The 14,774-nt window shown below is 51.3% G+C and overlaps 1 protein-coding gene across 3 annotated transcripts in view; it reads left to right on the top strand.

Annotated features, from left to right (window-relative positions):
* abhd6a (abhydrolase domain containing 6, acylglycerol lipase a) overlaps positions 1–14,774 on the top strand; it is a 184,562-nt gene that overhangs the window by 138,426 nt on the left and 31,362 nt on the right. For all 3 annotated transcript variants that reach the window (XM_072472396.1, XM_072472395.1, XM_072472394.1), the window contains exons 6-7: positions 2,292–2,449; positions 13,945–13,999. In XM_072472396.1, the coding sequence (XP_072328497.1) occupies positions 2,292–2,449; positions 13,945–13,999 (213 nt within the window). The remainder of the gene's footprint in view (positions 1–2,291; positions 2,450–13,944; positions 14,000–14,774) is intronic.

The following is a 14,774-nucleotide window of genomic DNA, read 5'->3' as shown; positions in this document are numbered from 1 at the left end:
TCCAAATCATTTATATATACTACGAACAGCAAAGGTTCCAGCACTGATCCCTGTGGAACACCACTAGTCACAGCCCTCCAATCAGAAAAGCACCCTTCCATTGTTACTCTCTGCCTTCTATGACCTAACCAGTTCCGTATCCATCTTGCCAGCTCACCCCTGATCCCATGTGACTTCCAACTTTTCATAGAATTTACAGTGCAGAAGGAGGCCATTCGGCCCATCGAGTCTGCACCGGCTCTTGGACAGAGCACCCTACCCAAGGTCAACACCTCCACCCTATCCCCCATAACCCTTTAACCCCACCAAACGCTAAGGGCAATTTTGGACACTAAGGGCAATTTATCATGGCCAATCCACCTAACCTGCACATCTTTGGACTGTGGGAGGAAACCGGAGCACCCGGAGGAAACCCACGCACACACGGGGAGGATGTGTAGACTCCGCACAGACAGTGACCCAAGCCGGAATCGAACCTGGGACTCTGGAGCTGTGAAGCAGTTGTGCTATCCACAATGCTACCGTGCTGCCCACATTTGTACCAGTCTGCCATGAGGGACCTTGTCAAAGGCCTTACTGAAGTCCATATAGATAACATCCTCTGCCCTACCTGCATCAATCACCTTTGTGACCTCTTCGAAAAACTCTGTCAAGTTAGTGAGACTCGACCTCCCCATCACAAACCGTGCTCCCTCTCACTAATATGTCCATTTGCTTCCAAATGGGAGTAAATCCTGTCTCGAAGAATTCTCTCCAGTAATTTCCCGACCACTGACGTAAGGCTCACCGGCCTGTAGTTCCCTGGATTATCCTTGCTACCCTTCTTAAACAGAGGAACAACATTGGCTATTCTCCAGTCCTCCGGGACATCACCTGAAGACAGTGAGGATCCAAAGATTTCTGTCAAGGCCTCAGCAATTTCCTCTCCAGCGTCCTTCAGTATTCTGGGGTAGATCCCATCAGACCCTGGTGACTAATCTACCTTAATATTTTTCAAGACGCCCAACACCTCGGGCGGGATTCTCCATTCCCGCGGCGATGTGCCCACGCCGGCGTGAACGCCGTCGAGATTCACGACGGCGTGAAACGGACCCTATCCCGACCGATTCAGGGCCCGATAATGGGCTAGGAGCGGGGCCGCGTCATCTACACCAGGCCAGGCCTTGTCGCCGGGTAAAGGCGGCGCCGCATACATGACGCGGCCGGCGCTGCATAACTGGCGTCACCCGCGCATGCGTGGTTGCTGTCCTCTCCGAGTCCGCCCCGCAAGAAGATGGCGGACGGATCTTGCGGGGCTGCGGAAGGAAGGTACTTCAGAGAGGATGGCCCGACGATCGGTGGGCACCGATCGCGGGCCACCCCACATTTGAGGTACCCCCCGGTGCAGGATCCCCCCTCAACCTCCCGCAGGCCGCCCCCTCCAGCGTTCCCGCGCTGTTCCTGACGGCAGTGACCAGGTGTGGACGGCGCCGGGGGATCCCACCATTTTGGGCTGGCCACTCGGCCCATCCGGGCCTGAGAATAGCAGGGGTGCCGGAGAATCGCCATTTTGGGTGTCTCGGGCGATTCTCCGGCCTGCGGCCCGCAGAACTCGACGGGGCCATTCCCGCCGCTTGGGAGAATTGCGGGAGGGCGTCGGACCGGCGTCGCGGGAAATTTTGGCGGCCCAGGCGATTCTCCCAACCTGCACGGGAGTGGAGAATCGCGCCCCTCGTCTTTTTGGATCTCAATGTGACCCAGGCTATCTCCACACCCTTCTCCAGACTCAACATCCACCAATTCCTTCTCTTTGGTGAATACTGATGCAAAGTATTCATTTAGTACCTCGCTCATTTCCGCTGACTCCACACATAGATTTCCTTGCCTGTCCTTCAGTGGGCCAACCCTTTCCCTGGCTACCCTCTTGCTTTTTATGTACGTGGAAACTAATTTTAAATGATTTAAAATTTAATGTGACACCTGAGATTTGATGAAGGTTATTGTAGTTCACATGAATCCAGTTCACATGGTTCATTTCATCTGACTTTGCCTCAGGCCAATACTACAACAGATTGGGAGCAATCAAGCTGAATGAAACAGGCATTAAAATATTGATGTCCTCTTGTTGACTGCAATTGTATTTTCCTCCATGGAGGGTCCAAAGCTTTGGCGAATCCACATTTACAGGACATTAACTGATGATTGACTAGGGACAGAGCATGCAAAGCTCAACTGGAGCACAAGCTCAGAATGTTTATCTGTAATGTCACTGTTTGATTTTAATCAGGTGAAATTTTTAATTCTTGGTGCAGGGCTGCAGTATCCCAACGAAAGCAAATTTGTGAAAGAACTAAAGTCATTGGAACAAACGGGAGATGTTAGTAAAGTTTCCCTAATTCCATCTACCCCTGAGGAGATGGAGAAGATGCTGAAGCTTTGTTCCTATGTCCGCTTCAAAGTACCTCAGCAGGTATGTGACCTTGTTTCAAAGTTAGCAACTTGCAATGGAGGTGGCCAAAAGAAAGTGCATTTGTTACAAAATGCTTCCTGCTTCAACAATGAAAATCTCTGTGTTGAGAAACCTTTTTTTTAACCAGCACTATTCTGTACTCGAGATGAGAACAGACATTTCATGTGAGGTGAAGCTTCCGACATACGGTCAGCTGACATCAACCATATGTTCTCTTTCCCAACAAATGTTTCCATTGAGAACGCAGTTTGATATCCTTTCTATTCCTCAATGCCAGCTGAGTACAGATCTCCAGCTTTCAACTGCACATATTTACCATCCTGAAGTTGTTCTCAAAGGGTTCTCAAAATAATTAACCATCTCAGTTAAAGTTTTAATATTGTTGCATCCTTGCAGATTTGATCTCTGGAATTAGTGCACTGTTCATAAGTCACATCTTGATGCCTGGCATCATTTGTCCTTGCTGCGGTTTTATTTTTAAAAATATAATCAGCAGGAAAGCAATTGCTTGACAGAAAGCTGGAGTAACACGGCTAACCTATTGGACCACGATTTGTGAATTGGGTAAAGCTACTATATAAGGGGCCGAGGGCGAGTGTCCGCACAAACAACATCAGCTCGAGATACTTTTCTCTCCACCGTGGGACTAGGCAGGGATGTCCTTGTCCCCCCCTGATGCTTGCACTTGCGATTGAGCCGTTGGCCATCGCATTAAGAAGTTCAGGGGTATGGAAAGGAATAGTGCGGGCGGGGGGGGGGGGATAGAGCACAGGGTGTCCTTATATGCCGATGACTTGCTGTTGTGCGTGTCGGAACCGAGTGTGTCGATAGGGGGAATATTGGAGCTGCTTCGAGTGTTTGGGTCTTTCTCTGGGTACAAGAGAATCTAGACAAGAGTGAGTATTTTGTGGTATCTCGGCCGGGTGTGGGGGCAGGGGTGGGGAGGCTGCCATTCCGTAAGGCAGGGACTCACTTTAGGTACCTGGGGGTGCAGGTTGCCCGGGAGTTGGGGGGGGCTCCGCAGGTACAACATTTCTAGTTTGGTGGGGAGAGTGAAAGCTGATCTGGCAAGGTGGGATGGTCTCCCTCTGTCACTGGCGTGTCGGGTACAGGCGATTAAAATGAACGTGTTGCCACGATTTCGGTTTATTTTTCAATGCCTGCCGATTTTCCTGCCAAAGGCTTTTTTCAGAGAGATTGAGGGAAGGATTAGGTCGTTCATATGGGGAGGGAAGGTGGCCAGAGTTAGAAAGGTGCTACTACAGAGGGGAAGGCAGGCAGGGGGTTTGGGTCTTCCGAACCTGATGTATTACTACTGGGCGGTGAATGTGGAGAAGGTGCGGAGCTGGGTAAGAGGGGTTGATTCCCAGTGGGTCAGAATGGAGAAGAGTTTGTGCAGGGGGTCGGGATTGAAAGCACTGGCAACAGCGCCGCTCCCGATAGTCCCGGGGAAGTACTCAGGGAGTCCGGTAATAACAGCTTCATTGAAAATTTGGAGGCAGTTTCGCCAACACTTCGGGTTGGGGCAGGGTCAAGGGAAATGCCGATTCGGGGGAACCACAGATTTGAGCCAGGGAGGTGGGATGGAAATTTTCGGAAATGGGAGGAGAAGGGGATTAAGACACTGAAGGATTTGTGTCTTAGGGGTCGGTTTGCAGGATTGAAGGAGCTGGAAGCGAAGTATGGGATGGAGCAGGGAGGAAATGTTTATAGATACATGCAGGTTCGAGATTTTGCCAGAAAGGAGCTACAGAACTTCCCGGAGGAGCCGGCCTCCACATTGCAGGAGGAGGTGCTGACTACAGGGGGACTGGAGAAGGGGTAGTGTCAGCGGTTTACGGAGCTATTTTGGAGGAGGAGAAGGCACCGCTGGAAGGGATCAAAGCAAAGTGGGAGGAAGAGTTGGGAGAGGATATGGAGGAGAGGTTCTGGTGTGAGGTGCTCCGGAGAGTGAACGCCTCCACCTCGTGCGCGAGGTTGGGGCTGATACAGCTGAAGGTGGTATACAGAGCACACCTCACGAGGGCGAGGATGAGCCGATTCTTTGAAGGAATAGAAGATGTGTGTGAATGTTGCAGGGGGGCCCCCGCTAACCACGCTCATATGTTTTGGTCCTGTCCAAAGCTAGAGGATTACTGGAAGGAGGTTTTTAGGATAATTTCTAAAGTGGTGCACATGAAACTGGACCCGGGCCCCCAGGAGGCCATATTCGTGGTGTCGTACCAGCCAGGGTTGGAAACGGTTGCGGAGGCAGATGTTGTAGCCTTCGGCTCGTTGATCGCCCAAAGGCGGATCCTGATGGATCCTCTCCACCCTGTGCCCTGGCGTGGCGGTGGGGATCTGTTGGAATTCTTGACTCTTGAGATGGTTAAGTTTGAACTGAGGGGAAGGACAGAAGGGTTCTACAATTCATGGGCATTATTCATTATGCACTTTCAAGAACTGGATAACATCGAACATTAGTTGGTGGTGGGTGGGTGGGAGGGTTGGGGGGAGGGGGCGGTGGGTGTTAATGGTGGCCATGGGTGATTCCTTTTTGTCATTTGTTTATGTGAACATGTGGGCGAATGCTTTGGGTTTGGTGGGAGCATGGGATCGTTGTTATCAATATGGGGATTGACATATTTGTTACTGATTATTGTTTATTACTGATTATTGTTTATTGTTGGTGGGTGTAAATTTGGGAGAAAATGCGAAAAAGGAGGCGAAAAATGAAATATTTTTTAAAAACACAGCTTACCTGATTTCCTTCTGTAAAGAGGCTGAACCGGCATCATCCATTCTGACTGGACATGTTGCCGATGTATCTCTTGTGCCATGAAGCAATCTGACCCATCCGCTACACCGCAAACAGGAATAAAAGAAAGACTTACATTTATAGCAGACTTTCCATGACCCCAGATGGCTCAATCTGTTCTGCACAGCCAATGAAGTACTTCTTGAATTGAACAGTAGTTGCTGTTGTAATGCAGGAAACACAGGAGCCAATTTGCCTTCAGCAAACTCCCCCGAAACAGCAATGTGATAATGATCAGAAAATCATTTGAGGGATAAATATGGGCCAGGACACTAGGGATAACTCTTCAACTCTTCTCTGAAGTAGTGCCATGGCATCCAATAAACCTAACAGCTCAGGCAGACAAGGCCTCCGTTTAATTTCTCATCCGAAAGACGTCGCCTCCAACAGTACTCTCAATACCCCACTGAAACATCAGCCTTGATTCTTGTGCTCAAGTCCTGGAGTGGGAACCTGGAGTGTTGTGACTCAGCTGAGTGTGCCACAAAGGACACCAAATAGCTTTATTTGTAACTAGGAATTAAAAATAAACATTTTGCGAGAGAAAATAAGGCTTCGAATTGATATTGCATTGTAATGGTTTTTAAAAATTTGCTTTTGATTTATACTTCAAATGCTACAGTCTTCAATGGTGTTGTTGACGGTCACTTTGGATCTGGAACATTGTGGTGATGTTTAGGGGTTGAAAGGATGTTGTGTTTAATCAGGCCTGCCCTTTTTAAAGTTAGTGCTCAATAGATAGCATACCCTGAGATTACCTCGAGGCTGATTGGGAGGGAAGTGTCTGTACATATCAGCTGGTTATAAATTCCTGACTGGCACCTGGACGTGGGGTGAGGCCATAACATCAAGGTCAGAAAGACAGCAGGAAACGTTTTCAAAACAAATTTACGAATAAGACTATTAAGTCTGACGTTTGCAGTGTCACTGATGTGCGGTAGACAGAAAATGTTTCTTCATTTTTACCTACATGTTAAGTGAAACATTTAATTGGCACACACATTCTACGAACAGTATCTCTGGCAGCAGCGCACCCCTCTCCGATGAACTCAATGCATTCTATGCTCGGTTCGAGCAGGTAACCAACAATCCGCTGTCGAGTGCCCCAGCAGCCCATAATTCACCCATACCCACCATCACAGCTTCCGAAGTCAGATCGGCCTTCCTGAAAGTGAACCCTCGGAAGGCGATGAGCCCGGACGGGATCCCTGGTCGTGCACTCAGAGCCTGCGCGGACCAGCTGGCAGCGGTATTCGCGGACATCTTTAACCTGTCCCTACTCCACTCCGGGGTCCCCACCTGCCTCAAGAAGACCACCATCATACCGGTACCAAAGAAGAACCAGGCAACGGGCCTCAATGACTACTGTCCGGTGGCCCTGACTTCAGTTGTAATGAAGTGCTTCAAGAGGTTGACCAGGAACGAGCAGGGAGCCACCTGCCGAAGAACCACAGGAGTTGCAGACCAGCCACCATCCGGAAGATGGATGCGGACGTTGTCATCTGGAGCCAGAGCAGGGAGATCAGCTGCACGGGTGTCATGAGCCGCCTTGTGCTGTGCACGAGACAGTTGCATTTGTTGAAGGACCCGAACGTGGTCAAGGTCTGGGACGTGAATGGACGGCACCGTCGTCCTCCGGGTGCGACCCATGAGCAGCTGGGCTGGCGACAGGCCAGTGGACAGTGGGGCCGAGCGATAGACCAGTAAGGCGAGGTAGAAGTCGGATCCTGCATCGGCAGCCTTGCAGAGGAGCCGTTTGACTATGTGGACGCCCATCTCTGCTTTGCCATTGGATTGGGGGTACAGGGGACTGGATGTCACATGCACAATGTTGTACCTCCTGGCAAAGTTGGACCATTCCTGGCTTGCGAAGCAGGGGCCATTGTCCGACATCACAGTGAGTGGGATGCCGTGACGAGCAAAGGTGTCCTTACAGGCACGGATGACTGCAGACGATGTGATGTTGTGCAAACGTCATCACATGCTGCCCGATGTCGGGCAGTACGGTAGCATTGTGGATAGCACAATTGCTTCACAGCTCCAGGGTCCCAGGTTCAATTCCAGCTTGGGTCACTGTCTGTGCGGAGTCTGCACATCCTCCCCGTGTGTGCGTGGGTTTCCTCCGGGTGCTCCGGTTTCCTCCCACAGTCCAAAGATGCGCAGGTTAGGTGGATTGGCCATGATAAATTGCCCTCAGTGTCCAAAATTGCCCTTAGTGCTGGGTGGGGTTACTGGGTTATGGGGATAGGGTGGAGGTGTTGACCTTGGGTAGGGTGCTCTTTCCAAGAGCCGGTGCAGACTCGATGGGCTGAATGGCCTCCTGCACTGTAAATTCTACGATAATCTATGATAATCTATGAAACGTACCACCTCCGGGTAGTTTGAAAAATAGTCTACAATCAAAACATAGTCCCTGCCCAGCGCATGGAACAGGTCGATGCCGGCCTTGGACCAAGGGGACGTGACCAACTCATGGGGCTGTAGGGTCTCACGTGGTTGTGCTGGTTGGAACCGCTGACAGGTGGGGCAGTTGAGCACTGTGTCGGCGATGTCGTCATTGATGCCGGGCCAGTACACTACCTCTCGGGCCCGTCGGCGGCACTTCTCTACGCCACGATGGCCCTCGTGTAGCTGTTCCAAAACGAGCTGGCGCATGCTGTGCGGGTTAACAATGCGGTCCAGCTTCAGGAGGACACCATCGACTACCGCCAGATCGTCTCTGATGTTGTAGAACTGCGGGCATTGGCCCTTGAGCCACCCGTCTGTTAGGTGGCGCATGACACGCTGTAACAGGGGGTCAGTCGCAGTCTGGCGGCGAATTTGGACGAGGTGTTCATCCGTGGCCGGTAGATTGGAGGCCACGAAGGCCACATGGGCGTCAACCTGGGAGACGAATCCCGCTGGGTCACACGGGGTGTTGACTGCCCTGGACAGAGCGTCGGCTATGATCCGGTCTTTGCCCGGGGTGTATACGAGCTGGAAGTCGTATCGCCGGAGTTTGAGCAGAATACGCTGGAGGTGAGGCGTCATGTCGTTCAAGTATTTTTGTATTATATTGACCAGCGGGCGATGGTCGGTTTCGACGGTGAATTGGGGAAGGCCATACACACAATCATGAAATTTGACGACACCGGTCAACAGGCCCAGGCACTCCTTTTCTATCTGCGCGTAGCGCTGTTCCGCAGGGGTCATGGCGCGTGACGCATATGCAACGGGGGCCCATGATGAGGCTTCATCGCGTTGCAGGAGCACTGCCCCAATGCCAGATTGGCTGGCATCGGTCAAATTTCTTGTCTCTTTCGCTGGATCAAAAAAGGCCAATACCGGGGCCGTGGTAAGTTTGGTTTTAAGTTCTGTCCATTCGCGCTCGTGGGCAGGAAGCCATTGGAAGTCTGTCGTCTTCCTGACCAGGTTCCTGAGAGCTGTGGTATGAGAGGCGAGGTTAGGGATGAACTTCCCTAGGAAGTTGACCATGCCCAGAAATCGGAAGACCGCCTTCTTGTCCTCTGGCTTTTTCATGGCTGTGATGGCAGCCACATTGTCCGCATCCGGCCGCACACCCAACTGGGAGATGTGGTCCCCTAGGAACTTGAGTTCCGTCTGGCCGAAGGAGCATTTTGCTCTGTTGAGGCGTAGGCCCTGCTCCCGTATGCGTTTGAACACGCGCTGGAGGCGACTGATATGCTCCTGCGGGGTGGTGGACCAAATGATTATGTCGTCAACATAGACGCGAACACCTTTAATGCCTTCCATCATTTGTTCCATGATCCTGTGGAATACTTCTGACGCCGATATGATCCCAACCGGCATCATGTTGTAACAATATCTGCCAAAAGGGGTGTTAAAGGTACACAGTTTCCTGCTGGATCTGTCTAGTTGAATTTGCCAGAATCCTTTCGAGGCGTCATGTTTGGTGAAGAGCTTGGCCCAAGCCATCTCGCATGTGATCTCTTCGCACTTGGGGATTGGGTAATGCTCCCTCATTATGTTGCGATTCAGATCCTTTGGATCAATGCAGATTCTGAGCTCGCAGGAAGGCTTCTTTACGCACAACATGGAACTGACCCAGTCGGTTGGTTCCGTAACTCTGGAGAGCACTCCTTGGTCCTGGAGGTCCTGCAGCTGCTGCTTGAGGCGGTCCTTGAGGGGTGCTGGGACTCTGCGAGGTGCATGCACCACAGGCGTGGCGTTCTGTTTGAGTATGATCTTGTAAGTATATGGGAGCGTGCCCATGCCTTCGAAGACATCGCGGTGCTGGTCGATGATGGTGTTGAGTTGCGCCCTGAAGTCAGCATCCTGGAAGGCAGACGTGCCATCAGGAGAGAGAGTGAACTCTTTGAACGAGGTTTAGCAATTTGCATGCCTGTGCGCAAATTGTCGTTCGAGGAGCCCACGATCTCGAAAGGAAGGATGGCTTTTCGTGACTTGTGCGTCACTTCGAGTTGGCATGAGCCGGTAGCAGGAATGATGTTGCCATTGTAGTCCAATAGCTGGCAGGCCGATGGGAGAATGGTTGGTTTGACACAGAGGCTTTGGAAAGCAGACCATGCCATGAAATTGGCGGAGGCGCCAGTGTCCAGGCGGAATCGTATTTGGGACCGGTTGACCGTCAAGGTGGCACACCACTCATCATCTGGATCGATGCTGTATACCGACAGCGGCTGGTGTCTTTGCTTTGGGGACAACCTGTTTATCGTTACGACACCGACTCGAAAAGGCGCCTTCGGGTCCTCGGTGTCACTGCTGTGTGGGAGGTCGGAATCGGACTCGGTGACCGTGGGTTGAATTGCCCGAACATTCCTGCGAGGCTGGCTGAAGCGATATGAATTGGAAGGCTGAGCTGCTCGACAGCAGGCAGCATAGTGGCCAATCCTTCCACATCGTAGCCATTGTCGAGATTTTGCGGGGCATTGCCACTTTAAATGGGCGGAGCCACAGTTGCCGCACGTCGTGACGTCAGCACGTTCGCTGCACCACCACGCATGCGCGGTGCGGTCCTGCGTGGTGCGGTCCTGCGCATTACGTTCCACCATGTCGCCGTCCCCTCGTTTGGTGCGTACAAGCGCGGGAGTCTGTGAAAACCACGTGAAATGGCCCCCCCCCCCATCCAGGCTGAAGCCCTGGAGGTGTTCAATCACTTGGACCCAGTCCGCCTCGTGGGGACCTTGCCGCCCCGTTTCAGCCGCTTGTATATGGGAGTAGCGACTGGTGGCATTTTCATGTAGGACACAGGTCTCGATGGCGGTCGCTAGAGTGAGTTGCTTTATTTTGAGGAGCTGCTGACGTAGGGGGTCCGACTGAACACCAAAAACAATCTGGTTGCTTATCATGGAGTTGGAGGTGAATCACAACACTTTGAGTGAAGAAATTTCTCTTCATCGCAGCTCCAAATGATCGGCCATTATCTTGAAGCTGCGCCCTCGTGTTTTAGATTCCCCAGCCAGGGGAAATAATGGCTGGAATTCTCTGTTTGAGAGACTTTGGGCTGAATTCTCCCGCCCCTCCCACCGCAAGAACGCCACGGGCGAGCTACGGGAGAACTCCATGACCTCGGGCCGGGATTCTCCGGTCACCAAGCAGACGCAGCCAGAGAATCCCACCCGATGTTCTCCCGCTGGAGATGAATCGCCTCTGATTTGAGCTAGCGCTGGAAGTGCAAATCAGAGGTGATTCGCTACCCCTTGCCATGCCCCTCCCCAGCAACACAATTCCACCCCGCCCCCCCACCACAGGATTTTCTGGGTCACCCCCCACCCCCACAGTGCAAGAGTGACTGGACCACCCATACGCGAGATCCCCATAAGCGAGACCTTTTCCACCAGCGATCCCCCCCCTCCAAACAGAGACCACTGCCTGAATTCCCCCATTACAGAGCTGCCAACTGGAGGCCCCCCATTACAGAGATGCCCACGTGGAAGCCCCCCATTACAGAGACCCTTGACTGGAAGCCCCCCATTACAAGGACCCCTGATCCGAAAGCCCCCATTACAAGGACCCCTGTCTGGAAGCCCCCATTACAGGGACCCGTGCCTGGAAGCTCGCAATTAGAGAGACCCCTGCCTGGAAGCTAGAGAACAGTCCAAACAGGGACAGTGAAAAAAATTACCGCTTAAAATTCAGCTGTGCAATATACTTGCTGGCTCAGGCAGAGAAAACACCACCTGTAAATTCCCAGAAAGGAAAACCCACATCAGCTGGCTTTTATCCCCCCCTCAGATCTTTGATCTGGAAGGCTTTCATTCACTGCAATGTGAAATTGATTTTATGTTTATAAGCATCTAACTATGATTCATAGCTCTTAGTCTACATCAAAGGCAGTTAAGTGCTTTCTGTGGAGAAAAAGAGGACGTGAGAGGCGGGGGTTCTTTGATGGGGGTTTCTCTTATGATGGTGGGGGTCTTATGGGGGGAATTGTGGGGGTGGGGTGGGCAGGATTCCAAATGTGGGGGAGCCCTCCCAATGGAGTTTGGGGGCAACTTCCTAAAAGAGTTACCCCCTCGGCCCATCACAAGGTCCACCATGCTCGGGCCATGCTGAAAAATACCTGAACCAATTCTCACCCATGTGAATCCCGGTCCACAGGATCGGAGATTACCGCGGGCGTGGAGAATCTGGTCCCAGCTGCCGCAGGGCGTGAACCTAATTTCCGCCACCAACAGGGATTGGAGCATCTCCAATTTTTGGACCAAACTGGATTCTCCGCCGCATCAGGACCTCCGGAACTGGCAGTGGGCGGCGGAGAAACCGACCCAATGTCAGGGTTTAACTAGCCAAGCCTCTTCAGAATCGTGACTGCTTCAATGAGATCACCTTTCCTTCTCTTAAAGTTCAGAGAGGTGCCCTGCTGGCAGATTTACTGGTAGGCTGACCTGTAAAGTTCATCAGTGGCCTTCCTGCCACCCTCCCATCCATCCTGATCTGTCCACATTTTTACATGAGGTGGGCAAGGTCTAGGACAGTCCACCTCGCCTCAATGGGGCCCTTTACTAAAGCCACCCCACCTGGCCCCAATTTTGAGGCTGGTGGGAGTAGTTCAGGGGCAGGGTGCCCTGCTTGGGCCTTGAGCTGGAAGAGAGTGCGCTTCCCTCAAGAGCCCCCTTTCCACATTGGGCACATGTCCTCAGGTCTGTCACCTCATGGTGCTCCCTCCTCCCCTCTCCATCAGACCCCCACCCCTGGTCTCACCTCCCCTCCCTGCCGTGAGACCCCCCCCCCCCCCACTCACATATGACTTGTAATCTGTGGATTGCTCGTTATCCCACTCCTGGTCACTGGTGCTTGGAATACAGAGTTTTTGGTCAATCAGATTGGCCAGTAGCTCTCTGTGACCAGACCTCTGCCCGGATGGGGGCATGGAAGTCTCGTCTCCAGCCAATGGCTATGGAGTTGCTGTGGATGGCGGGGATGCATTCCTCACCGACTCGTCAGTTGGAAACACTGATATCCGAAAAGTCCTGCCCACGGAATATCGAATACATGATAAAAAATAATGGGCGGGATTCTCCGTAATCGGAGGGGCCGAGCCCTTACCTTGAGGGGCTAGGCCCGCGCCGGACTGATTTCCGCCCCGCCAGCTGGCGGGAAAGGCCTTTGGTGCCCCGCCAGCCGGCGTGGAAATGACGTTGCCGGGCGGCGTATGCGCTGGAGCGTCAGCGGCCGCTCACAGCATCCCCGCGCATGCGCAGTGGAGGGGGTCGCTTCTGCCTCCGCTATAGTGGAGATCATGGCGAAGGTGGAAGGAAAAGAGTGTCCCCACGGCACAGGCCCGCCCGCGGATCGGTGGGCCCCGATCGCGGGCCAGGCCACCGTGGGGGCTCCCCCGGGGCCAGATCGCCCCGCGCCCCCCCCCCAGAACCCCGGAGCCCCGCCCACGCCGCCGTGTCCTGCCGTCCCAAAGGTGGTTCAATCCACACCGGCTGGCGTGGGTTGACAGCGGCGGGACTTCAGCCCATCGCGGACCGGAGAATCGCCGGGGGATGCCCGCTGACCAGCACGGCGCGATTCCCGCCCCCGCTGAATATCCGGTAGCGGAGAATTTGCGACACGGCGGGGGCAGGATTCACGCCGGCTCCCGACGATTCTCCGACCGGTGGGGGGTCGGAGAATTGCACCCAATAAGTCAAGGATTACGTGGGACAGGCAAGAATGTGCCATTAAGGCCACAATCAAATCAGCCATGAACTAATTGAATGGTGGAGCAGCTCGATGGGCCAAATGGTCTACTCTTGCTCTTATTTCTTATGATCTTAGGCTATGAAATGATTTGATATGTCTTATGCATGCTGAAAGCACGATAGTAATTCAACTTTATTTCATACTCTCCTCTAAAATTTGCAACTATGCTTTGTGGGGGAATGGTAGTTCAAACCTACAGTCCATCATTATGCGATAATACATGCCAGCACACTTGTATCCTTCTCTTCTATCCGACCTCAGATTCATTTATCCAACCTGTATCTCAGTTAGTTTACATGATGCCAACAACCCACTCATTGAAAATTATGAAGCTATCTAAATAATGGCCAGTTTCTGAAACCTTTAGATTTACAATTGCCAGGTTATAAATGGACACGCATTTAATAACTTGTTTAAATATAAAACTATAAGTAAATTGGATCTCCACTAGGATACAAACATAACTGTAGAATGTGCATTCTGTCGAATGTGTCTAACCCTACTAACCGTGTGACTTTCTTAGATTCTTCAGGGCCTTGTGGATGTTCGACTGCCTCACAATGACTTTTACCGTGAATGTAAGACACTTTTATTTAATATGTGTGTCAGTCTTTGCCATAAATTAGTTCATTTAAATCTACAACTGCTTAAGATAGTGGAGACGATGTGGTTCTGTGGCAGTTTTCTATGGGGGATACTAATTAGGACACTGGTGCTGTTTCTGATTCTTGGTAATTAGTGCCTGTGTGTGCCCGCTTCTCCTTCAGGACAGCTTTCCATGTCTTCAATGTCCAAAGAGTTCAGCAACATTGTGCTTTAGCATTTAATTAATAGGAACTCAAATTATTATCCGCCACACACTTGGAAGCAGCATACTTCAATAAAGTTTATCTGCCGCATCATTCAAGATGATTTTTGTCTAAATACAAGCCAAAAGTAAAAGCAGAGTTCTTACAAAGAATTACATTGATTTGCAGCACAGGCACTTGGTCCAAATGTTCCCGGCTAGTGTTTATGATTTACTTCCTTCTTCTCTAACCCTATCAGCATGGCCTATACTTTTTCTCCCTCATCTGGCTTTACCTTCTCTTCTAATTCTTGGTTTCATTGTGCATATACATAATTCATGAAGTAATTTTTAAAAAAAATTTATATAATATATTTTATTCAACTTTTTCGGCCAAACAAAACAGTACAAAGGTTTTTCCCCTTTTTACAACAGCAAAACAATATAAATAACCGTGACCGTATTTTAACAAATAAATAAATAATATATAAACTAAATGGCAACTGCCATAACAAAAATAATAACTCTTCCAAATAATAAAATCAGCAATTCGATATACATAACCA

This window comes from Scyliorhinus torazame, chromosome 13 (assembly GCF_047496885.1).
Source record: "Scyliorhinus torazame isolate Kashiwa2021f chromosome 13, sScyTor2.1, whole genome shotgun sequence".
NCBI classification, from domain to species: Eukaryota; Metazoa; Chordata; class Chondrichthyes; order Carcharhiniformes; family Scyliorhinidae; genus Scyliorhinus; species Scyliorhinus torazame.
Note: the sequence above shows the minus strand (reverse complement) of the source record. Positions and strands in the feature narration are given on the sequence as shown.